The sequence below is a fragment of the Hyla sarda genome, chromosome 7 (assembly GCF_029499605.1).
Source record: "Hyla sarda isolate aHylSar1 chromosome 7, aHylSar1.hap1, whole genome shotgun sequence".
In the NCBI taxonomy this organism is placed as follows: Eukaryota; Metazoa; Chordata; class Amphibia; order Anura; family Hylidae; genus Hyla; species Hyla sarda.
This window is the reverse complement of record NC_079195.1, coordinates 18,657,747-18,685,359: the sequence shown is the minus strand read 5'-3', so window position 1 is coordinate 18,685,359 and position 27,613 is coordinate 18,657,747. Positions and strand designations below refer to the sequence as shown.

The window sequence follows — 27,613 nt, the reverse complement described above, 5'->3', positions numbered from 1 at the left end:
ATATATAGATACATAGATATACACATATATAGATACATAGATATACACATGTATAAATACATAGATATACACATATATAGATACATAGATATACACATATATAGATACATAGATATACACATGTATAGATACATAGATATACACATGTATAAATACATAGATAGACACGTTTTGTTTTAAATTTCCAGCACCTGGTGTAGGTGCACAACCTCCTTACCTCGGCTAGTTAATTGTGAGCTGCACAACCCTTTTTATTTACATATATAGAGACACATATAGAGACATATATAGACACACACACATATATATATATATATAGACACACACATATATAGACACACACATATATATATATATATATATATATAGACACACACATATATAGACACATGCTCAGCACATATATACAGCCTTCCTCACTTTGTGCTTCTAAACTTTCTGAATCTTTGTAGCTTCTATCACTTTTATGTACTGACACATTGTTACGAAATGATATCAAACTGAGATTAACCTGTTACAGTACAACCCCCCCCCCCCCCCACACACACACACTGATAGAGCTTTATGGGAAATGTAATAGCAACCGTAATATGTAATCTATCTATCTCATATCTATCTATCTCATATCTATCTATCTCATATCTATCTATCTATCTCATATCTATCTCATATCTATCTATTTCATATCTATCTATCTCATATCTATCTATCTATCTATCTCATATCTATCTATCTCATATCTATCTATATCATATCTATCTATCTATCTCATATCTATCTATTTCATATCTATCTATCTCATATCTATCTATCTATCTATCTCATATCTATCTATCTATCTCATATCTATCTATCTCATATCTATCTATCTCATATCTATCTATCTATATCTATCTATCTATCTCATATCTATCTATCTCATATCTATCTATCTCATATCTATCTCATATCTATCTATCTATCTATCTATCTCATATCTATCTATCTATCTCATATCTATCTATCTCATATCTATCTATCTCATATCTATCTATCTATATCTATCTATCTATCTCATATCTATCTATCTCATATCTATCTATCTCATATCTATCTCATATCTATCTATCTCATATCTATCTATCTATCTCATATCTATCTATCTCATATCTATCTATCTCATATCTATCTATCTATATCTATCTATCTATCTCATATCTATCTATCTCATATCTATCTATCTCATATCTATCTCATATCTATCTATCTCATATCTATCTATCTCATATCTATCTATCTCATATCCATCTCATATCTATCTATCTATCTCATATCTATCTATCTATCTCATATCTATCTATCTATCTCATATCTATCTATCTATCTATCTATCTCATATCTATCTATCTATCTATCTATCTCATATCTATCTAATATATATATATATCTTTTATCTATCTCCTATCTATATCTATCTTATGTCTATCTATATCTCATCCCATATCTATCTTTCTTTTCTCTATATCTATTTCATATTTATCTATAGGAGACGAGTGTAGTAGTGATGATACCTTTATTGACTAACTGAAAGGATATAGATGATAGATTTTTATCTACATAGCACCAACATATTCAGTAGCGCTCTACAGTTCTTATAAGGTTCATTTACAGACAAACACCAGACATTAGAGAATGAATCTCCTGCTGACTTTATTAATTCCCCATATACAGTAACATGCAGTAACCCAGACCCCCCTATATTGCTGATCCCACATGGAATGTTCCGTGTATCCCCCCCCCCCATGATCCGGCATTATTCACACACAGCGGCGGTGGCGCGGCATCACACGTGACCTGCACTTCCTCGCTGCACACGTGGTTTCCACATGGAGCCAGTCTGGGATTTTTCAATTGGCTCTTCTTCCCAGAGAGGCGGGGCCGGGAATTATCTGTCCACCAATCAGAGTGCAGCGTTCTCTGTGATGTCACCGGTTGCTGGGCTCGGGGCTCAGGGGGCGGGCTCTGATTGTTCTCAGGACTGATGACGTCATCCCCTCCTTTTTTTTTTTTTTTTAAAGCAACAGCGCTTATTTACAGTAGACAAAAGACTAGTTTTGGGGGGTAGTGACCACTTCTCATTGTGTTTCGTTACAATGGGGGTGGGAGGATAGACCGGTGGGGCTGGGGAGAGGGGTCAGGAAATGTGCATTGTTTGTGCCTTAAATGAAAAAAAAAATCAAATTAAACTTTTTTTTTTTTTAACCCTTAAAAAACTTTAAATTTTCCCCAAATGCTAAAGATTAGTATTGTTAATCTTTAGCATTCAGCCCTGCACCACTCCGGTCGGTGTCCCAGGATGTTATATAGCAGTGGTCTCCAACTTGCGGACCTCCAGATGTTGCAAAACTACAACTCCCAGCATGCCCGGACAGCCGTTGGCTGTCCGGGCATGCTGGGAGTTGTAGTTTTGCAACATCTGGAGGTGCGCAGGTTGAAGACCACTGTTAAAGAGAAACATTTTTGAACAACTTAGATCAATGTTGTCTCCAGCTGTTGCAGAACTACAACTCCCAGCATGCCCAGGCAGCCTTTTTTCTGCTGATTATGGACACTGTTGGATCCGGCAGTTACGCTTAATCTGGTGGTTCCTCTTTTACAGCCTCGTGCTTCACCGCTTGGGATAATAATTTGCAGATAATCACAGTAAAAACCAATGTGACCCAACCTGTACTTCTCTTTTATGTCCAACTTCCCAATTCTTAATTTTAAAATTGAAATTAAAACAGAAAAAGTTGATTGGCTGCCGCCCTGGTCCAGGTATATACTATTCAGCAGTGGTCTTAAAACGGTGGACCTCCAGCTGTTGCAAAACTTCAACTCCCAGCATGCCCGGGAAGCCTGTCTGATCTTCTAGTTCATTGGTCTCCAAACGGTGGACCTCCAGCTGTTGCAAAACTACAACTCCCAGCATGCCTGGGAAGCCTGTCTGATCTTCTAGTTCATAGGTCTCCAAACTGGGGACCTCCAGCTGTTGCAAAACTACAACTCCCAGCATGCCTGGGAAGCCTGTCTGATCTTCTAGTTCATAGGTCTCCAAATAGGGGACCTCCAGCTGTTGCAAAACTACAACTCCCAGCATGCCCGGGAAGCCTGTCTGATCTTCTAGTTCATAGGTCTCCAAACGGTGGACCTCCAGCTGTTGCAAAACTACAACTCCCAGCATGCCCGGGAAGCCTGTCTGATCTTCTAGTTCATTGGTCTCCAAACGGTGGACCTCCAGCTGTTGCAAAACTACAACTCCCAGCATGCCTGGGAAGCCTGTCTGATCTTCTAGTTCATAGGTCTCCAAACTGGGGACCTCCAGCTGTTGCAAAACTACAACTCCCAGCATGCCTGGGAAGCCTGTCTGATCTTCTAGTTCATAGGTCTCCAAATAGGGGACCTCCAGCTGTTGCAAAACTACAACTCCCAGCATGCCCGGGAAGCCTGTCTGATCTTCTAGTTCATAGGTCTCCAAACGGTGGACCTCCAGCTGTTGCAAAACTACAACTCCCAGCATGCCCGGGAAGCCTGTCTGATCTTCTAGTTCATTGGTCTCCAAACGGTGGTCCTCCTGCTGTGGCAAAACTACAACTCCCAGCATGCCCGGACAGCTGTTGTCCATGTTTCCCAAGCAGTGCACCTCTAGCTGTTGCAAAACCACAGCACCCATGCCGGGCATGCTGGGAGTTGTAGTTTTGCAACAGCTGAAGGCAAACTGCTTGGGAAACACTGGAGTATAGAATAGGCTCTGGTTCCAGTGTCCATAGTGGGTAAAGTGCAAAAGTCTCTCCGTCTTTATTGTTTAATAGCCAGCATACAGGAAAAAAGTGACGCGTTTCAGGTGTCGATCTGGACCCTTAATCATAATATTATTACTTTTATGTATGATTAAGGGTGCAGATTGGCACCTGAAACGCGTCACTTTTGTCCTGTATGCTGGCTTTTAAACAACAAATAATAACAATAATAACAATACAGTATTGCAAATTAATAATAATAGTATTCCAGATAAATAATAATACAATGTTACAATTAAATAATAATAAGGCCGGGTTCACGACACGTTTTTGCAATACAGTTCCCATAGAAGTATTCAATTTGAAAACCGTACGGATCCGTATTGAAAACCGTACGCATTGACTCTCCATTGAAAACCCTATGCATCCTGTACGGTTCTGTCAGTTTTTTTTTTCTCGCACCCAAAACCGTAGTCTACCATGGTTTTTGGTCCGGGTAAAAAAACAAAACAAAAAGAAAACGTATTATACGTTTTTTTTTTATAACATGGGAGTCAATGGGAACCATACAGAACTGTATGTGTGTACGGTTCCATCCGGTTTTCACCATCCGGGTTTTGACTTTGCACAGTTTTTTTCTTGGAATTTCAATCAAACCAGTGAAACTTTATTCATAATGGAAATGAAAAGTTAAAAAACTTATACGTTTTTTTCTTAAAAAACAAATGCAACCGGACATCATTTTTCAAACCGTATATGGATTAAAATTTGTACACACGTTTTGATATAGTTTAGTCAGGTCTTGAGGAATCTTTTTTTTTTTTTTTTTTTTTAATCAAAAACCTGATACGGGATTTGTATTGCAAAAACGTTTTGTGAACCCGGCCTTACTTACAGCTGGTCTTTAGTGCACTACGTTATTATCGTGTATGAATGTCAATATACAATTATAATTTAAAGGGGTATTCCAGGGAAAAACTTTTTTTTATATATCAACTGGCTCCAGAAAGTGAAACAGATTTGTAAATTACTTCTATTAATTAAGTTTAGTTGCTCTTTTCGCTCTCTGATGACGCGTGTCTCGGGAAACGCCCAGTTTAGAAGCAAATCCCCATAGCAAACCTCTTCTAAACTGGGCGGTTCCCGAGACAAGCAGAGATGTCAGCAGAGAGCACTGTTGCCAGACAGAAAACAACAACTCAACTTCAGCAGCTGATAATTATTGAAAGGATTAAGATTTTTTAATAGAAGTAATTTACAAATCTGTTTCACTTTCTGGAGCCAGTTGGTATATAAAAAAAATGTTTTCCTGGATAACCCCTTTAACCCCTTCCCGACCCATGACATACAGGTACGTCATGAACATTTTTGCCGCTACTCGCGGCATCCCGCAGCGCCCGGAAAGATGGTGGCTATCACTGATAGCCAGCCATCTTACCATGTGACCACGGGGGGGTTTCATCCCCCACCCCCCCAGCGATCGCTGCTATCAGCTGGTCAAATCTGACTAGCTGATAGCAGCGTTTCGCTATCAGAATACTTAGCAGATATACAGTGGTCCTCCAGCTGTTGCAAAACTACAACTCCCAGCATGCCCGGGAAGCCTGTCTGATCTTCTAGTTCATAGGTCTCCAAACTGGGGACCTCCAGCTGTTGCAAAACTACAACTTCCAGCATGCCCGGGAAGACTGTCTGATCTTCTAGTTCATAGGTCTCCAAACTGGGGCCCTCCAGCTGTTGCAAAACTACAACTCCCAGCATGCCCGGGAAGCCTGTCTGATCTTCTATCTTCCATTATACAGTGGTCTCCAAACTGTGGACCTCCAGATGTTGCAAAACTACAACTCCCAGCATGCCCAGACTGTCCAAGCATGCTGGAAGTTGTAGTTCGGCAACATCTGATCCTTAAGATATTGCCGAACTACAACTTCCAGCATGCCTGGGCAGTCTGGGCATGCTGGGAGTTGTAGTTTTGCAACAACTGGAGGCATACTAGTTGGGAAACATTGTCCGTTTCCTACCTCAGTGCCTCCAGCTGTTGCAATTGTTGCAAAACTATAACTCCCAGCATGCACTGACAGACCATGCATGCTGGGAGTTGTAGTTTTGCAACAGCTGGAGGCACACTGGTTTGGAAACACTAAGTTTGGTTGCAAAACACTTGAAAGTTTATTACTTAACTTAGTGTTTCCAAACCAGTGTTCCTCCAGCTGTTGCAAAACTACAACTCCCAGCATGCACGGACAGCCAAAGGGCATGCTCGGAGTTTGCAACAGCTGGATGTTTGCCCCCTCCCCCCAATGTGAATGTACAGGGTACACTCACATGGGCGGAGGTTTACAGTGAGTGCTGCAAGTTTGAGATGGCGCAAATTTTGCGCTGCAGCTCAAACTTCCAGCGGCAAACTTGCTGTGAACCTCTGCCCATGTGACTGTACCCTAAAAACACTACACTACACTGACACTAACCTAAAATAAAAAGTAAAAAACACTACATATACACATACCCCTACACAGCCCCCCTCCCCCCAAAAAATGAAAAACGTCTGGTACGCTACTGTTTCCAAAACGGAGCCTCCAGCTGTTGCAAAATAATAACTCCCAGTATTGCCGGACAGCCATTGAATGTCCAGGCATGCTGGGAGTTTTGCAACAGCTGGAGGCACCCTGTTTGGGAATCACTGGCGTAGAATACTCCTATGTCCACCCCTATGCAAATCCCTAATTCAGGCCTCAAATGCGCATGGCGCTCTCTCACTTTGGAGCCCTGTCGTATTTCAGGGCAACAGTTTTGGGACACATATGGGGTATCGCCGTACTCGGGAGAAATTGCCTTACAAATTTTGGGGGGCTTTTTCTTCTTTAACCCCTTATGAAAAGGTGAAGTTGGGGTCTACACCAGCATGTTAGTGTAAAAAAAATTAATTTTTTACACTGACATGCTGGTGTTGCCCTATACTTTTCATTTTCACAAGAGGTAAAAGGGAAAAAAGACCCTCTAAATTTGTAATGCAATTTCTCCTGAGTACGGAGATACCCCATATGTGGGTGCAAAGTGCTCTGGGGGCGCACAACAAGGCCCAGAAGGGAGAGTGCACCATGTACATTTGAGGCGGTTTGCACAGGGGTGGCTGATTGTTACGGCAGTTCTGACAAACGCAAAACAATAAATATCCACATGTGACCCCATTTTGGAAACTATACCCCTCATGGAATGTAATAAGGGGTGCAGTGAGCATTTACACCCCACTGGTGTATGACAGATTTTTGGAACAGTGGTCTGTGAAAATGAAAAATAAAATTTTTGATTTGCACAGTCCACTGTTTCAAATATCTGTCAAACGCCAGTGGGGTGTAAATGCTCACTGCACCCCTTATTAAATTCCATGAGGGGTATAGTTTCCAAAATGGGGTCACATGTGGGGGGGGTCCACTGTTCTGGCACCATAGGGGCTTCCTAAATGTGACATGCCCCCCAAAAACCCTTTCAGAAAAACTCACTCTCCAAAATCCCATTGTCGCTCCTTCCCTTCTGAGCCCTCTACTGCGCCCGCCGAACACTTTACATAGACATATGAGGTATTTCCTTACTCGAGAGAAATTGGGTTACAAATTTTAGGGTGATTTCTCTCCTTTTACCCCTTGTAAAAATTCAAAAATTGGGTCTACATGAAAATGCGAGTGTAAAAAATGAAGATTTAGAATTTTCTCCTTCACCTTGCTGCTATTCCTGTGAAACACCTAAAGGGTTAAAACACTTACTGAATGTCATTTTGAATACTTTGGGGGGGTGCAGTTTTTATAATGGGGTCTTTTATGGGGTATTTCTAATATGAAGACCCTTAAAATCCACTTCCAACCTGAACTGGGCCCTGAAAAATTACGATTTTGAAAATCTTGAGAAAAATTGGAAAATTGCTGCGGAACTTTGAAGCCCTCTGGTGTCTTCCAAAAGTAAAAACTTGTCAATTTTTTTATGCAAACACAAAGTAGACATATTGTATATGTGAATCAATATGTAATTTATTTGGAATGTCCATTTTCCTTTCAAGCAGAGACTTTCAAAGTTAGAAAAATGCTAAATTTTCATGAAATTTTTAGATTTTTTTTTACCAAGAAAGGATACAAATATCAGTGAAATTTTTACCAATAACATAAAGTAGAATATGTCACGAAAAAACAATCTCGGAATCAGAATGATAAGTAAAAGCATTCCAGAGTAATTGATGTTTAAAGTGACAGTGGTCAGATTTTCAAAAAATGCCCAGGTCCTGAAGGTGAAAATGGGCTGGGTCATGAAGGGGTTAAATTTCAGGTCTCTACAGGACATTTCTTTAAACCGAGTGATGTTTTCATACTATTATATATATTTATGTACACGCATATGTTATAATTTTATTTGTTTTATACTGTTTTTTTTTTGGTCCTACTGTTGTAATGGCCTTGTTTATTGTATTGTTAAAAATTCTTGAAAAATTCTATGAAAACCATTTGAACCTAATCCAGTGTTGCAAACATTTGTTGAACGTGATACAATGAGACGTTCTGTATCTGGGAGTCTTTTTGGGTAGATGAGGACTAGAGATGAGCGAACTTACAGCAAATTCGATTCGTCACGAACTTCTCAGCTCGGCAGTTGATGACTTTTCCTGCATAAATTAGTTCAGCTTTCCGGTGCTCCGATGGGCTGGAAAAGGTGGATACAGTCCTAGGAGACTCTTTCCTAGGAATGTATCCACCTTTTCCAGCCCACCGGAGCACCGGAAAGCTGAACTAATTTATGCAGGATAAGTCATCAACTGCCGAGCCGAGAAGTTTGTGACGAATCGAATTTACTGTAAGGCTGGGTTCACACCACGTTTTTCAAATACGGTAACCGTATACGGTTTTCCGCAAAAAAAACGTATACGACCGTATCCGAAACCGTATGCATAGAGAATGCATTGTAAACCGTATTCCAAATGTTGTGTACGGTTGCATCCGTTTTGCCTCGGATACGGTTTTGCCGATTTTCCAACCATAGGCAAAAATGCTGTCGACCACGTTTTTGCCTCCGGTTGGAAAACCGTATGCGAACCGTATGCGGTTCTTTTAACATTGTTGTCTATGAGAACCGTACACAGAATTTCAGAATACGGTTGCACACGCTTTTTCTAATCCGTTTTTGGAGTTGACACATGCGCAGATTGGAATTTCAATAGAACAATAGTAACTTTATTACATTGCTGGAAAACGAATTCCAACAAAATAGCAAAACCGTTGGCAAAAACTGATGCAAACGGATAGAACCGTACGGGGGAAAAACTGTATATGTTTTAATTTGGAGTCATACGGTTGTATAAGGTTGCATACGGTTTTTGCCATACGTTTTTTAGCGGAAAACCGTATACGGTAACCGTATTTGAAAATGAGGACCATTGTGGGCAGATTGTGGTCTTTTTGCATTCATGCTAATGTCTGGCTCGTCTGTGCCATGTGACATCTGCATATTTATAAGCTCAGCCGCTGACAACGGGGCCTTTTGTTTCCGCAAAATAAAAACCTTTTAGCAGTGAGAGAGTTAAAAAAAAAAAAAAAATGTGCTCAATGCAGAACGGGGAAGAAAAAAAAAACAAAAAACTACAACTCCCAGTGATCCTTGCAGCTGGACTTGCATGGGACCAGCCCTCTGTCTGTGCTGCAAGAAGTAAACAAACTCTTATCTGGATGTCAGTGCAGGGAGGACCGCTCACAGTCCATGTCCCTGTGCTGCAGCTAAGGCCACACTCCTCTTTAATTCCCTTATTGTCCCTTTTTTAATTATTATTATTTTGCTCCCCCCCCCAGGAACATTCCTCTCTGCTCGGATTCGCTTCCTTTCTGTCTTCCCTTCATTCTGCACTAAAACCCTCATCTGCCCTAGTGAGGCCCAAGCTCTGGTCCCTTTAACGTCCCTTTAATTCTCTGGGCCCTTTAACGTCCCTTTAATTCGCCTGCAAACCGGATATATATATATATATATATATTTTATTTTTTATTTTTTTTTTACCTATTTGGAGAATATATATTTTTTTAACTCTTTTTTTTTATTTTTTTTTTTATGCAATTAAAAACATTTTTATTTTAAAACATAATTTTTTATAATTTTTTTTGGCATCGACTACTAAGTTGCATCATGGATTGCGTCCGAATGTTAAACATTCAGAGGCTCTTAGATGCTGCTGAATATCTGGATAGAAGAGACCGAGGTAATGATGTGTGTTGTTTGCTATCTTTATGTGGTGTGAATAGAGCAGTGATCGGGGTGTTTGGTTGTTTTACATGTTTGTAGAGCAGGGTCTTGCAACCAGGGTGCCTCCAGCTGTTGCAAAACTACAACTCCCAGCATGCCCGGACAGCCGTTGGCTGTCCGGGCATGCTGGGAGTTGTAGTTTTGCAACAGCTGGAGGCACACTGCTTTGGAAATACTTCTATAGACCCACAGATGCTACTGGAATCACTCCTTGAATGCATGTACAGCAGGGGCCTCCAAACGGTGGACCTCCAGCTGTTGCGAAACTACAACTCCTAGCATGTTCGGATAGCCAGGTTGTAGTTTTGCAACAGCTGGAGGTCCACGATTTTGAAAACCAATATGTCAGGGGATCAGGCAGGCTGTCCGGGCATGCTGGGAGTTGTAATTTTGCAACAGCTGGAGGCACCCTGGTTAGGAAACACTGGATGCCCAAAGGCTGTCCGCGGATGCTGAAAGTTGTATTTTTGCAACAGCTGGAGGTCCACAATTTGGAGACCAATGAGTTAGAGGATCAGGCAGGCTGTCCGGGCATGCTGGGAGTTGTAATTTTGCAACAGCTGGAGGCACACTGCTTTGGAAATACTTCTATAGACCCACAGACGCTACTGGAATCACTCCTTGTATGCATGTACAGCAGGGGCCTCCAAACGGTGGACCTCCAGCTGTTGCGAAACTACAACTCCTAGCATGTTCGGATAGCCAGGTTGTAGTTTTGCAACAGCTGAAGATCCACAGTTTTGGAGACCAATATGTCAGAGGATCAGGTAGGCTGTCTGGGCATGCCGGGAGTTGTAATTTTGCAACAGCTGGAGGCACGCTGGTTGGGAAACACTGGATGCCCAAAGGCTGTCCACGGATGCTGAAAGTTGTATTTTTGCAACAGCTGGAGGTCCACAGTTTGGAGACCAATGAGTTAGAGGATCAGGAAGGCTGTCCGGGCATGCTGGGAGTTGTAATTTTGCAACAGCTGGAGGCACACTGCTTTGGAAATACCTCTATAGACCCATAGACGCTACTGGAATCACTCCTTGAGTGCATGTACAGCAGGGGCCTCCAAACTGTGGACCTCCAGCTGTTGGGAAACTACAACTCCCAGCATGTTCGGACAGCCAAGTTGTAGTTTTGCAACAGCTGGAGGTCCACGATTCTGAAAACCAATATGTCAGGGGATCAGGCAGGCTGTCCGGGCATGCTCTGAGTTGTCATTTTGCAACAGCTGGAGGCACCCTGATTGGGAAACGCTGGATGTCCAAAGGCTGTCCACCGATGCAGAAAGTTGTATTTTTGCAACAGCTGGAGGTCCACAGTTTGGAGACCAATGAGTTAGAGGATCAGGAAGGCTGTCCGGGCATGCTGGGAGTTGTAGTTTTGCAACAGCTGGAGGCCCCCTGGTTGGGAAACACTGGTGTAGAGAACACGCCTGAACTCCGGACAAGCCCCTTTATGCCACACACAGTCGTGGTTATTACGGTAGTTGTGGGTTTTTGCATGAAATGCTATATATAGCTGTGTGAGGTTTTATTTGACAGTGTGGCGGGTATACAGCGACGCCCCACATGCCACCACTCTTGGCACCCGTGCCAGGGCACTGATCACTATGCGGTGACTCAGTTTGTACAAGGTGTAGGGTGCAGAGTTCTAATTGTAAAAGTTCTTGGGGGAAGATAGCAAAGTATTCACACCCTGCAACGGAAAATACACGTGTGTGTTTGTGTATACCGTATAGTAACAATGTAACATTTTCCATATACTTGATACATATGTATCTCTTTTATTTATACAATATATGTACATATGATCCATGGCTGATCTTTCAGATTGGAATGGTGTAGCATTATGATAATGCAGTGTTTCCCGACAGAGTGCCTCCAGCTGTTGCAAAACTACAACTCCCAGCATGCCCGGACAGCCAACGGCTGTCCGGGCATGCTGGGAGTTGTAGTTTTGCAACAGCTGGAGGCACCATGATTGGGAAACACTGTGGCAATGTATACAGTTGCCGGTCTGCAAAAGGTGGACGTCCGGCTATTGCAAAAACTACAACTCCCAGCATGCTGGGAGTTGTAGTTTTGAGACAGTTAGAGGTCCGCGGTGTGGAGACCAAAGGTATAGAGGTAAGTACAGTAAATGACAAGATAGATTTAGCATTCAGACGTCTAGGAAAGCTGAGTGACAATCAATGTGGGAGTTTTTAAGATGGCGGTATTAGGTGTCACCCAGCTTTCCCGGAAACAAGGAAAAAAAAAAAGTTTGATTGATATAAGCAACGCAGATAGGGGAACTATAAGTACCAGCATTACCGAGGTTGTTATGGTGCAGATGTTTACTCTTGGATTTGTATGTTTTTTTTTCTGCAGAATGTGAACATGGTTATGCCTCCAGCTTCCCCTCGAGCGACAGCATGGATCTTCACAGCCTTAAAATGAAAAGGTTAAAATCCAAGAGGTGCAGTAGTAGTCTAGGAAGCAGCACGAATAGGTAAGACCCCCAGATATTGTGTAATAAAAGCGCTGGATATAACAGGATATATACAGGATATAACTCAGGATCAGTACAGGATAAGTAATGTAATGTCTGTACACAGTGACCTCACCAGCAGAATAGTGAGTACAGCTCTGGGGTATAATACAGGATATAACTCAGGATCAGTACAGGATAAGTAATGTAATGTATGTACACAGTGACCTCACCAGCAGAATAGTGAGTACAGCTCTGGAATATAATACAGGATATAACTCAGGATCAGTACAGGATAAGTAATGTAATGTATGTACACAGTGACCTCACCAGCAGAATAGTGAGTACAGCTCTGGAGTATATAATACAGGATACAACTCAGGATCAGTACAGGATAAGTAATGTAATGTATGTACACAGTGACCTCACCAGCAGAATAGTGAGTGCAGCTCTGGGGTATAATACAGGATACAACTCAGGATCAGTACAGGATAAGTAATGTAATGTATGTACACAGTGACCTCACCAGCAGAATAGTGAGTACAGCTCTGGAGTATAATACAGGATATAACTCAGGATCAGTACAGGATAAGTAATGTAATGTATGTACACAGTGTCCTCCCCAGCAGAATAGTGAGTGCAGCTCTGGAGTATAATACAGGATATAAATCGAGATTTTCCTAGCTTGTGACGGAAAATATTAGTTATATGAAGACAGGAGGCGAGTATCTTATGCATTATTCTTTCTTTAATAATGCCCATAGCAGAACTATTCAGTAATCAATTTAAAACAGAAAAAACTTCAACTCCCAGCAGTCCTAGGACCACAGAAGCCACTCCTCGTCTGTAGCCACTATATAAGGACTGCCCACATATAGATCCTCCTCTTTCTTAATGCGAACCAGAACCGCACAGAAGGCAGAACTCCAGCCAGACATCCTCGACGAACAGCAACCCTCGGTCTTTTAGCCCGGAACAGCAGAAACCCGTAGCAAAGGGAACTTCAGCTTCGTCCCAACGGGGACTATAGAGGAACCATCAACAGGAACCAAACAGGTCATCCGAACTCAGGAAAACCGCCTCTGCTTTCAATATCCTGCAAAGAGAACAAAGAATCGTAATAGGGTGGGTAGGGAGGGAAGATACTCGCCTCCTGTCTTCATATAACTAATATTTTCCGTCACAAGCTAGGAAAATCTCGATTTATATATCAGACAGGAGGCTCATATCTTATGCAAGTTCAAAGCTAACAACCAGCAATGACAGTAAGAACAATAACGACCAGAGTATTTACAAGACTGACATAGACACGTGGTCCTCCGGCCTGAAGTAGAAATGGCGAAAGGTGGTCTCTGAAGACCAATCGGCCGCCATCAATAAGTCAGAGAGGGAGCCCCCTGATGTGACGATTTTCGTCGCCATAGCGCCCCTGGAAGAGTGAGCTCCAAACAGAGACACATCTATACCTGCCATCTCCATGGCAGAACGTACCCAGCGTGCTAGAGTAGCGGAGGCAACTGGATGATGTGGTCTGACATATGAGACCAGGAGCTGAGAAAAATCCGGAGAGCGCAGATCCGCCGTCTGTGACTCGTACGCCTGTAAACAACGCACCACGCAAAGCCGTGGATGCGCGGGAAAAAATGGGTAAAAAACCGAGAGAATACCTGTTTTGGTCCTACGGACCACCGAGAATTTTACTCCCTGAGGCGAAAATTGTCGCCTAGAGATGTCCAAAGCCTTCACGTCTGAGACACGTTTGATGGACACCAAACAAAGAAGGACTGTCAGTTTATAAGACAACAGTTTCAGGGAAAGGTCGTCATTGTCCACCCATGAGGCAAACATATCGAGCACCCTGGAGACATCCCAGGTCGATTGATACCTAGGCCGAGGGGGACGTTTAAATTTAATACCGCGTAAAAGTCTACAAATCAGTGGGTGTTTGCCAATCGGCAAAGAGTCCACCGGGCAGTGGTAAGCCGCAATAGCCGATCGGTATACATTAATGGAGCTATAGGATTTGCCAGACTCAAAAGAATCTGCCAGAAGGTTTACTACTACAGACACAGGTGCATGTACGGGATCAACCTGCCGTTGATCACACCAACGAACCCAGAGTCTCCAGGCTGATCGATATGCCGATCTAGTCCCGGGGGCCCAGGCCAGGGCGAGGAGATCCCTAGCTGATCTTGAAAGGTCTTGATCCGTGTCTGAGATCCCGAAACCAACCACGCTAGGAGAGGCAGGTTGCCCTCCATCACCAGAGGATGGAGACTCCCGGCCGGGTTGGTGAGAAGGTGAGGAACTTGGGGTAACAGTCGGGGATAATCCACGATCATCCCCAAAAGAAGAGGGAACCATGGTTGTGTCGGCCACCAGGGTGTGATCAGCACAACCGTTGCCCTCTGGTTCGTCGTATGCAAGAGGACCCTGGGGATCAACTGGAAAGGAGGAAAGGCATAGTGAGTTCCCCTCGGCCAGAGGAGGCGGAGAGCGTCTACCGCAGACGCTTCTGGATCCGGTCTCCAGCTGAAGAAATGAGGCAGTTGGTGATTGAGGCGAGAAGCGAAAAGGTCCACGTATAACGGGCCCCAAAGGTGAAGCAACTGCAGAAAAATTGAACGATCCAGGCGCCAGTCGCTGGAATCGAGGAGGTAGCGAGAATTCCAATCGGCCACCGTGTTGGAGACCCCTGGAATGTACTCCGCTACCGGGATAATGTTGCGAGCTAGGCAAAAGTGCCAGAATTCCTTGGCTAGGTCTGCCAGGATCTTGGATCTGGTACCCCCGAGGCGGTTGACGTACTGGACCGCCGCCACGTTGTCCATGCGTAATAACACACAACAGTTGGACGAACGAGGCATGAAGCTCTTGACGGCAAAGAAAGCCGCCAGAAGCTCCAATGCATTGATATGCAGGTCGACTTCCGAGGCGGACCAAGTCCCTCCTGTGGAAATCTCCCCGCATCGAGCGCCCCAGCCAAGACGGCTCGCGTCCGACTCTATGATGACGTCCGGACGTGGGTTGAAAATGGCTTTGCCATTCCACTCGACGGCATGACGAAGCCACCAATGTAACTCCTCGGTAGCCGCCGGACAGAGGGGTACTTTGTCTGCGTACCTGAGGCCCTGGCGCAGATGCAAGATCTTGAGCCTCTGAAGGGCTCGGTAGTGCAGGGGGGCCGGAAATATGGCCTGGATGGAAGCCGCCAGGAGTCCCACCAGGCGCGCCAGAATCCTTAAAGACAAGCATCCTTTGCGCAAAACCGCCCTGATTTCTTTGCGGATCAGGGCTAGTTTGGACTTGGGGAGCCGCAGTAGAGCGCGATTGGTGTCCACCAAGAAACCCAGGAACTCCATTTCCTGAGCCGGGACGAGAACCGACTTTTCTCGGTTGACCACGAAGCCTAGAGTATGTAGCAACGATATTGTCCACGACATGTGAAGAGAGGCCTGAGATTTGGATCGGGCCATGATAAGAAGGTCGTCTAAATAAATGATCAGACGAACCCCCCTGCTCCTCAGAGCCGCCACCACCGGTTTCATCAGTTTGGTGAAGCACCACGGGGCGGATGATAGGCCGAACGGAAGGCACGTAAACTGCCACAATCTGCCCCTCCAAAGAAAACGGAGGAACTGTTGTGACTCCGGGTGTATGGGAACGGTAAGGTAGGCGTCCTTCAGGTCCACCTTCACCAGCCAGTCTCCTGGCAGCAAAAGATCCCGGAGTGAATGAATTCCCTCCATTTTGAAATGGCGATACATGACATGTTGGTTTAGGTCTCTCAGGTTTATGACCGGGCGGTAGCCGCCCCCTTTCTTCTTCACTAGGAAGAGATTGCTTATGAACCCTAGGGAAGATGGGTCGGACTCCATGATCGCATGTTTGGACAGGAGATCTCGCACCTCGTTGTCTATGAGGATCGCGTTTTGCTCCGAGAACCGGATAGGGGTTGGAATTACACCCAGAACCGGTAAGGACTGGAGTTCTAGGTGAAACCCCGCCACTGTCTGAAGGACCCACACGTCTGCCGTAATCGCAGACCAGGCGTGGGTAAAATACATCAGTCGCCCCCCCACGGGTATATGAGAAAGTGGATTGTATGGTACACTCACCGGTAGAAGGACGGGAGCGGGGGTATCCACGTCCGCCACGACTTCTCCAGGGTCGACCGCGAGGAGGGAAGAATGGGGATGGTTGGACCACTGGAACGGTGTAGGAAGGAGGAGCCTGGGAGTAATGGTATTGGGCAGCTGGTCTGCCCTGTGGCCTGTAGGGAGCAGAACGGCCGGCAGATCGGCCTCTACTTCTGCCGGCCCGGGGAAAAATTTTACTGGACCCCGATTTTTTTAGGGAAGTTTGGGCCTTATCTAAGCCGGTAAAAAGGCCGACAAATCTGTTGACGTCCTTCATCAAACTATCTCCAAAAAGCATGCCTGCTGCCGAGGGACCGGGTTCGGTCTCGGCCAAATGGGATAGTTGCGGGTCGAGGCGCATCAGGATCGACCGGCGTCTCTCGACTGAGCAGGTGGTGTTGGCAGTACCTGCCAGGCAAATGGCTCTCTGGGCCCAGCCGCGGAGCTGACGGACGTCTACGGGTTCCCCCGACGCCGCAGCATGCTCGGCTAAATTCAGGATCTTAGTGAGAGGACCCATTAAATCCAGGATACGCTCCTGTATGGTTTTGAAGGAACGTTCTATTCCCTTCTTAGGAAATTTTCCCGATTTTAATAAGTATTTCATCAGGATGGGGTCCACCTCCGGGGTAGCCACCACCTTATTGGGGATAAAGGGTCTAGGGCATTCCGCCCTCAGCTTATTACGGCTGGACCTATCCAGAGATTTACGAGCCCAAAGCTCTACATATTGGGCCACGTGGGGGAGAGGAGACCAGTCGCCTGATCTCGGATGGGAGATCGCGTCTGGGTGAAAAAGGGGTTCACCTAGGGAATCCAGGATAACATTGCCCTGCATGGCAGGGTTGGCGTCGGTGTCGAGCGCCGTATCCCCAGCATCCTGTTCAACATTTGGGGTCTGACTCGTAGTCCTCAGACTCATTAGAGGAACCCGAAGAGTCCTCAGTAGAGGAGTCTACATAGGAGTCGGGTTTTGTGCGCTTAGCGGACTTACGCCTCTTGCCATGTAACTCCCCGAGGCCCAGGGGTCGAGCGGAGTCAGAGGGATGCTGGGGTTGACAGACCGGGGTAGGGACTGTCTGGAGCATGTTATTATCTTCCCCTGCCGGGGAGTCAGAGGTGTGCTTCCTTTTATGGGAAGCTTTGCCCTTTTTTACATGAGGATCTCCGCCATGAAGGGGAGCCGAGATATTGGAAACCTGTTGTTGCAGGCCAGAGGGCATTATGGATGAGGCCAGGGCCGCTTGGACTGACTTATTAATTAAGTCCTGGATCTGGGTGGCAGTCATGAATTGTGCTGCATCCAGGGAAGGACCCTCCCCTCTGAGGGGGACAGATGAGGGTTCCTCAGCCATACTGAATTTAGGATATATGGATAAATAATTCAGAGTGGGATAAAAATAAATAACTGACCCAGGCACAGTTAAAAAATCTAATAGGGCGGAATAAATTCCGTTAGATCTGGTATAAAGCACTACAACCTACTGACAGGACAGGCTCCGACCTCCACACCGATTAGCGCTGCACTGGCGCTGTGGTGTGAGGTAAGCCCGGCGTATATGAGCCCAGGGGACGAAGTCTCGCGAGACTACGTCCCTCTGGGTCCTGATTGGAGGCTGTCAACTAACTACACGCCGAGCGCCGCCCCCTTCCCGAGCGCGGGCCGCAATGCGAAAACGGACCAACCAGGAGAAGAGCTCCGCCCTAGTCCGCGCGCGCGAACTCGGACGGGGAAGAAGGTACAAGTAAAATGGCGCTTTAGGGAAAGAGGGGGAGGGGAAGGTAGAACGGAGAGCGGACAAAGCGGCGATAGAGGAGAGTAACCGGCACCGGAAGATTTCCGGCTCTCACAGAGAGAATACAGGGAAAAAAGGGGGGAAAAGAAAATTCTTGCTCTGTGAGTACTCAATAAACTATGGGATAGAACCACAAGATCTCAAAGGTAAAATACAGTAATAAAATACAGTAATAAAATCGCCATATAAGTGAACAGAGTTAAACAAACACATAGGGTATACTTATCTTAGGTCTGCTATGAGCAGAAAGAAAGAGGAGGATTCTATATGTGGGCAGTCCTTATATAGTGGCTACAGACGAGGAGTGGCTTCTGTGGTCCTAGGACTGCTGGGAGTTGAAGTTTTTTCTGTTTTAAATTGATTACTGAATAGTTCTGCTATGGGCATTATTAAAGAAGGAATAATGCATAAGATATGAGCCTCCTGTCTGATATATAACTCAGGATCAGTACAGGATAAGTAATGTAATGTATGTACACAGTGACCTCACCAGCAGAATAGTGAGTACAGCTCTGGGGTATAATACAGGATATAACTCAGGATCAGTACAGGATAAGTAATGTAATGTATGTACACAGTGACCCCACCAGCAGAATAGTGAGTACAGCTCTGGAGTATATTACAGGATATAATTCAGGATCAGTACAGGATAAGTAATGTAATGTATGTACACAGTGACCTCACCAGCAGAATAGTGAGTACAGCTCTGGGGTATAATACAGGATATAACTCAGGATCAGTACAGGATAAGTAATGTAATGTATGTACACAGTGATCTCATCAGCAGAATAGTGAGTACAGTTCTGGAGTATAATACAGGATATAACTCAGGATCAGTACAGGATAAGTAATGTAATGTATGTACACAGTGATCTCATCAGCAGAATAGTGAGTACAGCTCTGGAGTATAATACTGGATATAACTCAGGATCAGTACAGGATAAGTAATGTAATGTATGTACACAGTGACCTCACCAGCAGAATAGTGAGTACAGCTCTGGAGTATAATACAGGATATAACTCAGGATAAGTACAGGATAAGTAATGTAATGTATGTACACAGTGACCTCACCAGCAGAATAGTGAGTGCAGCTCTGGAGTATAATACAGGATATAAATCGAGATTTTCCTAGCTTGTGACGGAAAATATTAGTTATATGAAGACAGGAGGCTCATATCTTATGCATTATTCTTTCTTTAATAATGCCCATAGCAGAACTATTCAGTAATCAATTTAAAACAGAAAAAACTTCAACTCCCAGCAGTCCTAGGACCACAGAAGCCACTCCTCGTCTGTAGCCACTATATAAGGACTGCCCACATATAGAATCCTCCTCTTTCTTGATGCGAACCAGAACCGCACAGAAGGCAGAACTCCAGACAGGCATCCTCGACGAACAGCAACCCTCGGTCTTTTAGCCCGGAACAGCAGAAACCCGTAGCAAAGGGAACTTCAGCTTCGTCCCAACGGGGACTATAGAGGAACCATCAACAGGAACCAAACAGGTCATCCGAACTCAGGAAAACCGCCTCTGCTTTCAATATCCTGCAAAGAGAACAAAGAATCGTAATAGGGTGGGTAGGGAGGGAAGATACTCGCCTCCTGTCTTCATATAACTTATATTTTCCGTCACAAGCTAGGAAAATCTCGATTTATATATCAGACAGGAGGCTCATATCTTATGCAAGTTCAAAGCTAACAACCAGCAATGACAGTAAGAACAATAACGACCAGAGTATTTACAAGACTGACATAGACACGTGGTCCTCCGGCCTGAAGTAGAAATGGCGAAAGGTGGTCTCCGAAGACCAATCGGCCGCCATCAATAAGTCAGAGAGGGAGCCCCCTGATGTGACGATTTTCGTAGCCATAGCGCCCCTGGAAGAGTGAGCTCCAAACAGAGACACATCTATACCTGCCATCTCCATGGCAGAACGTACCCAGCGTGCTAGAGTAGCGGAGGCAACTGGATGATGTGGTCTGACATATGAGACCAGGAGCTGAGAAAAATCCGGAGAGCGCAGATCCGCCGTCTGTGACTCGTACGCCTGTAAACAACGCACCACGCAAAGCCGTGGATGCGCGGGAAAAAATGGGTAAAAAACCGAGAGAATACCTGTTTTGGTCCTACGGACCACCGAGAATTTTACTCCCTGAGGCGAAAATTGTCGCCTAGAGATGTCCAAAGCCTTCACGTCTGAGACACGTTTGATGGACACCAAACAAAGAAGGACTGTCAGTTTATAAGACAACAGTTTCAGGGAAAGGTCGTCATTGTCCACCCATGAGGCAAACATATCGAGCACCCTGGAGACATCCCAGGTCGATTGATACCTAGGCCGAGGGGGACGTTTAAATTTAATACCGCGTAAAAGTCTACAAATCAGTGGGTGTTTGCCAATCGGCAAAGAGTCCACCGGGCAGTGGTAAGCCGCAATAGCCGATCGGTATACATTAATGGAGCTATAGGATTTGCCAGACTCAAAAGAATCTGCCAGAAGGTTTACTACTACAGACACAGGTGCATGTACGGGATCAACCTGCCGTTGATCACACCAACGAACCCAGAGTCTCCAGGCTGATCGATATGCCGATCTAGTCCCGGGGGCCCAGGCTAGGGCGAGGAGATCCCTAGCTGATCTTGAAAGGTCTTGATCCGTGTCTGAGATCCTGAAACCAACCACGCTAGGAGAGGCAGGTTGCCCTCCATCACCAGAGGATGGAGACTCCCGGCCGGGTTGGTGAGAAGGTGAGGAACTTGGGGTAACAGTCGGGGATAATCCACGATCATCCCCAAAAGAAGAGGGAACCATGGTTGTGTCGGCCACCAGGGTGTGATCAGCACAACCGTTGCCCTCTGGTTCGTCGTATGCAAGAGGACCCTGGGGATCAACTGGAAAGGAGGAAAGGCATAGTGAGTTCCCCTCGGCCAGAGGAGGCAGAGAGCGTCTACCGCAGACGCTTCTGGATCCGGTCTCCAGCTGAAGAAATGAGGCAGTTGGTGATTGAGGCGAGAAGCGAAAAGGTCCACGTATAACGGGCCCCAAAGGTGAAGCAACTGCAGAAAAATTGAACGATCCAGGCGCCAGTCGCTGGAATCGAGGAGGTAGCGAGAATTCCAATCGGCCACCGTGTTGGAGACCCCTGGAATGTACTCCGCTACCGGGATAATGTTGCGAGCTAGGCAAAAGTGCCAGAATTCCTTGGCTAGGTCTGCCAGGATCTTGGATCTGGTACCCCCGAGGCGGTTGACGTACTGGACCGCCGCCACGTTGTCCATGCGTAATAACACACAACAGTTGGACGAACGAGGCATGAAGCTCTTGACGGCAAAGAAAGCCGCCAGAAGCTCCAATGCATTGATATGCAGGTCGACTTCCGAGGCGGACCAAGTCCCTCCTGTGGAAATCTCCCCGCATCGAGCGCCCCAGCCAAGACGGCTCGCGTCCGACTCTATGATGACGTCCGGACGTGGGTTGAAAATGGCTTTGCCATTCCACTCGACGGCATGACGAAGCCACCAATGTAACTCCTCGGTAGCCGCCGGACAGAGGGGTACTTTGTCTGCGTACCTGAGGCCCTGGCGCAGATGCAAGATCTTGAGCCTCTGAAGGGCTCGGTAGTGCAGGGGGGCCGGAAATATGGCCTGGATGGAAGCCGCCAGGAGTCCCACCAGGCGCGCCAGAATCCTTAAAGACAAGCATCCTTTGCGCAAAACCGCCCTGATTTCTTTGCGGATCAGGGCTAGTTTGGACTTGGGGAGCCGCAGTAGAGCGCGATTGGTGTCCACCAAGAAACCCAGGAACTCCATTTCCTGAGCCGGGACGAGAACCGACTTTTCTCGGTTGACCACGAAGCCTAGAGTATGTAGCAACGATATTGTCCACGACATGTGAAGAGAGGCCTGAGATTTGGATCGGGCCATGATAAGAAGGTCGTCTAAATAAATGATCAGACGAACCCCCCTGCTCCTCAGAGCCGCCACCACCGGTTTCATCAGTTTGGTGAAGCACCACGGGGCGGATGATAGGCCGAACGGAAGGCACGTAAACTGCCACAATCTGCCCCTCCAAAGAAAACGGAGGAACTGTTGTGACTCCGGGTGTATGGGAACGGTAAGGTAGGCGTCCTTCAGGTCCACCTTCACCAGCCAGTCTCCTGGCAGCAAAAGATCCCGGAGTGAATGAATTCCCTCCATTTTGAAATGGCGATACATGACATGTTGGTTTAGGTCTCTCAGGTTTATGACCGGGCGGTAGCCGCCCCCTTTCTTCTTCACTAGGAAGAGATTGCTTATGAACCCTAGGGAAGATGGGTCGGACTCCATGATCGCATGTTTGGACAGGAGATCTCGCACCTCGTTGTCTATGAGGATCGCGTTTTGCTCCGAGAACCGGATAGGGGTTGGAATTACACCCAGAACCGGTAAGGACTGGAGTTCTAGGTGAAACCCCGCCACTGTCTGAAGGACCCACACGTCTGCCGTAATCGCAGACCAGGCGTGGGTAAAATACATCACTCGCCCCCCCACGGGTATATGAGAAAGTGGATTGTATGGTACACTCACCGGTAGAAGGACGGGAGCGGGGGTATCCACGTCCGCCACGACTTCTCCAGGGTCGACCGCGAGGAGGGAAGAATGGGGATGGTTGGACCACTGGAACGGTGTAGGAAGGAGGAGCCTGGGAGTAATGGTATTGGGCAGCTGGTCTGCCCTGTGGCCTGTAGGGAGCAGAACGGCCGGCAGATCGGCCTCTACTTCTGCCGGCCCGGGGAAAAATTTTACTGGACCCCGATTTTTTTAGGGAAGTTTGGGCCTTATCTAAGCCGGTAAAAAGGCCGACAAATCTGTTGACGTCCTTCATCAAACTATCTCCAAAAAGCATGCCTGCTGCCGAGGGACCGGGTTCGGTCTCGGCCAAATGGGATAGTTGCGGGTCGAGGCGCATCAGGATCGACCGGCGTCTCTCGACTGAGCAGGTGGTGTTGGCAGTACCTGCCAGGCAAATGGCTCTCTGGGCCCAGCCGCGGAGCTGACGGACGTCTACGGGTTCCCCCGACGCCGCAGCATGCTCGGCTAAATTCAGGATCTTAGTGAGAGGACCCATTAAATCCAGGATACGCTCCTGTATGGTTTTGAAGGAACGTTCTATTCCCTTCTTAGGAAATTTTCCCGATTTTAATAAGTATTTCATCAGGATGGGGTCCACCTCCGGGGTAGCCACCACCTTATTGGGGATAAAGGGTCTAGGGCATTCCGCCCTCAACTTATTACGGCTGGACCTATCCAGAGATTTACGAGCCCAAAGCTCTACATATTGGGCCACGTGGGGGAGAGGAGACCAGTCGCCTGATCTCGGATGGGAGATCGCGTCTGGGTGAAAAAGGGGTTCACCTAGGGAATCCAGGATAACATTGCCCTGCATGGCAGGGTTGGCGTCGGTGTCGAGCGCCGTATCCCCAGCATCCTGTTCAACATTGGGGTCTGACTCGTAGTCCTCAGACTCATTAGAGGAACCCGAAGAGTCCTCAGTAGAGGAGTCTACATAGGAGTCGGGTTTTGTGCGCTTAGCGGACTTACGCCTCTTGCCATGTAACTCCCCGAGGCCCAGGGGTCGAGCGGAGTCAGAGGGATGCTGGGGTTGACAGACCGGGGTAGGGACTGTCTGGAGCATGTTATTATCTTCCCCTGCCGGGGAGTCAGAGGTGTGCTTCCTTTTATGGGAAGCTTTGCCCTTTTTTACATGAGGATCTCCGCCATGAAGGGGAGCCGAGATATTGGAAACCTGTTGTTGCAGGCCAGAGGGCATTATGGATGAGGCCAGGGCCGCTTGGACTGACTTATTAATTAAGTCCTGGATCTGGGTGGCAGTCATGAATTGTGCTGCATCCAGGGAAGGACCCTCCCCTCTGAGGGGGACAGATGAGGGTTCCTCAGCCATACTGAATTTAGGATATATGGATAAATAATTCAGAGTGGGATAAAAATAAATAACTGACCCAGGCACAGTTAAAAAATCTAATAGGGCGGAATAAATTCCGTTAGATCTGGTATAAAGCACTACAACCTACTGACAGGACAGGCTCCGACCTCCACACCGATTAGCGTTGCACTGGCGCTGTGGTGTGAGGTAAGCCCGGAGTATATGAGCCCAGGGGACGAAGTCTCGCGAGACTACGTCCCTCTGGGTCCTGATTGGAGGCTGTCAACTAACTACACGCCGAGCGCCGCCCCCTTCCCGAGCGCGGGCCGCAATGCGAAAACGGACCAACCAGGAGAAGAGCTCCGCCCTAGTCCGCGCGCGCGAACTCGGACGGGGAAGAAGGTACAAGTAAAATGGCGCTTTAGGGAAAGAGGGGGAGGGGAAGGTAGAACGGAGAGCGGACAAAGCGGCGATAGAGGAGAGTAACCGGCACCGGAAGATTTCCGGCTCTCACAGAGAGAATACAGGGAAAAAAGGGGGGAAAAGAAAATTCTTGCTCTGTGAGTACTCAATAAACTATGGGATAGAACCACAAGATCTCAAAGGTAAAATACAGTAATAAAATACAGTAATAAAATCGCCATATAAGTGAACAGAGTTAAACAAACACATAGGGTATACTTATCTTAGGTCTGCTATGAGCAGAAAGAAAGAGGAGGATTCTATATGTGGGCAGTCCTTATATAGTGGCTACAGACGAGGAGTGGCTTCTGTGGTCCTAGGACTGCTGGGAGTTGAAGTTTTTTCTGTTTTAAATTGATTACTGAATAGTTCTGCTATGGGCATTATTAAAGAAGGAATAATGCATAAGATATGAGCCTCCTGTCTGATATATAACTCAGGATCAGTACAGGATATGTAATGTATGTACACAGTGACCCCACCAGCAGAATAGTGAGTACAGCTCTGGAGTATAATACAGGATATAACTCAGGATCAGTACAGGATATGTAATGTAATGTATGTACACAGTGATCTCATCAGCAGAATAGTGAGTACAGTTCTGGAGTATAATACAGGATATAACTCAGGATCAGTACAGGATAAGTAATGTAATGTATGTACACAGTGATCTCATCAGCAGAATAGTGAGTACAGCCCTGGAGTATAATACAGGATATAACTCAGGATCAGTACAGGATAAGTAATGTAATGCATGTACACAGTGACCTCACCAGCAGAATAGTGAGTACAGCTCTGGAGTATAATACAGGATATAACTCAGGATCAGTACAGGATAAGTAATGTAATGTATGTACACAGTGACCTCACCAGCAGAATAGTGAGTACAGCTCTGGGGTATAATACAGGATATAACTCAGGATCAGTACAGGATAAGTAATGTAATGTATGTACACAGTGACCTCACCAGCAGAATAGTGAGTACAGCTCTGGAGTATAATACAGGATATAACTCAGGATCAGTACAGGATAAGTAATGTAATGTATGTACACAGTGACCTCACCAGCAGAATAGTGAGTACAGCTCTGGAGTATAATACAGGATATAACTCTGGATCAGTACAGGATAAGTAATGTAATGTATGTACACAGTGACCTCACCAGCAGAATAGTGAGTACAGCTCTGAAGTATAATACAGGATATAACTCAGGATCAGTACAGGATAAGTAATGTAATGTATGTACACAGTGACCTCACCAGCAGAATAGTGAGTACAGCTCTGGAGTATAATACAGGATATAACTCAGGATCAGTACAGGATAAGTAATGTAATGTATGTACACAGTGACCTCACCAGCAGAATAGTGAGTACAGCTCTAGAGTATAATACAGGATATAACTCAGGATCAGTACAGGATAAGTAATGTAATGTATGTACACAGTGACCTCACTAGCAGAATAGTGAGTACAGCTCTGGAGTATAATACAGGATATAACTCTGGATCAGTACAGGATAAGTAATGTAATGTATGTACACAGTGACCTCACCAGCAGAATAGTGAGTACAGCTCTGGAGTATAATACAGGATATAAATCAGGATCAGTACAGGATAAGTAATGTAATGTATGTACACAGTGACCTCACCAGCAGAATAGTGAGTACAGCTCTGAAGTATAATACAGGATATAACTCAGGATCAGTACAGGATAAGTAATGTAATGTATGTACACAGTGACCCCACCAGCAGAATAGTGAGTACTGACCGACTATTACCGTTTCCTGTTTTGCTCACTCTCAGCGTGACTATATTTGAGCCTCTGTCCGGGGTAAGGTATGTCAGGCAGGATATTACATCAGCAGCCATGAAAAGTTTGGAGTAGACAATGCTGGGTAGAGTTGTCTTTGTATTTGATGCGGCTTCCAGAAATAATGGTCCCTTCCCCCAGGGATTCTGCTTTTATTGCTGGATATGAAGGTTGTGTCTGCGTCGAGATAAGACAAGGATTTCCTGTCCTTATTTTGGGGTCTTTTCAGGAGACTTTGATTCCTTGTAGAAGAATAAGATTTGTGAAGTTGTGATTTAAGATTTGATTAGTTATTCGCATAGAGATGTAGCAGAGACGACTTTTAGGATTAAAGGGGTACTCCGGTGGAAGTGCCCCCCCTCCCCCCTTTTTTTTTTTTTTTTTTTATCAACTGGTGCCAGAAAGTTAAACAGATTTGTAAATGACTTCATTTAAAAAATCTTAATCCTTCCAGTACTTATTAGCTGCTGAATACTACAGAGGAAATTATTTTCTTTTTGGAACACAGAGCTCTCTGCTGACATCATGACCACAGTGCTCTCTGCTGACATCTCTGTCCATTTTAGGAACTGTCCAGAGCAGCATATGTTTTCTATGGGGATTTTTTTTTCTCCTACTCTGGACAGTTCTTAAAATGGACAGAGATGTCAGCAGAGAGCACTGTGCTCGTGATGTCAGCAGAGAGCTCTGTGTTCCAAAAAGAAAATAATTTCCTCTGCAGTATTCAGCAGCTAATAAGTACTGGAAGGATTAAGATTTTTTAATAGAAGTAATTTACAAATCTGTTTAACTTTCTGGAGCCAGTTGATTAAAAAATAAAATAAAAAAAAAAAAGTTTTCCACCGGAGTACCCCTTTAACTGGCAGCTTTTTTTTTCTTCTTTTTAACTTTTTGCTTAGTCCTATTTTGCTTCAGGAGGGTTAAAACTGGAATAAAGTGATTCCAGATGGGAGATAATCTGTATCTACATGAAGCCCAGAAAAACACAAACGCTCG

At 45.7% G+C, this 27,613-nt stretch overlaps 1 protein-coding gene across 2 annotated transcripts in view; it reads left to right on the top strand.

Moving 5' to 3' along the window:
• Positions 1-27,613, top strand: part of MXI1 (MAX interactor 1, dimerization protein) — a 47,893-nt gene that overhangs the window by 6,331 nt on the left and 13,949 nt on the right. For both annotated transcript variants that reach the window (XM_056529490.1, XM_056529489.1), the window contains exon 2: positions 12,389-12,509. In XM_056529490.1, coding sequence (XP_056385465.1) covers positions 12,389-12,509 — 121 coding nt within the window. The remainder of the gene's footprint in view (positions 1-12,388; positions 12,510-27,613) is intronic.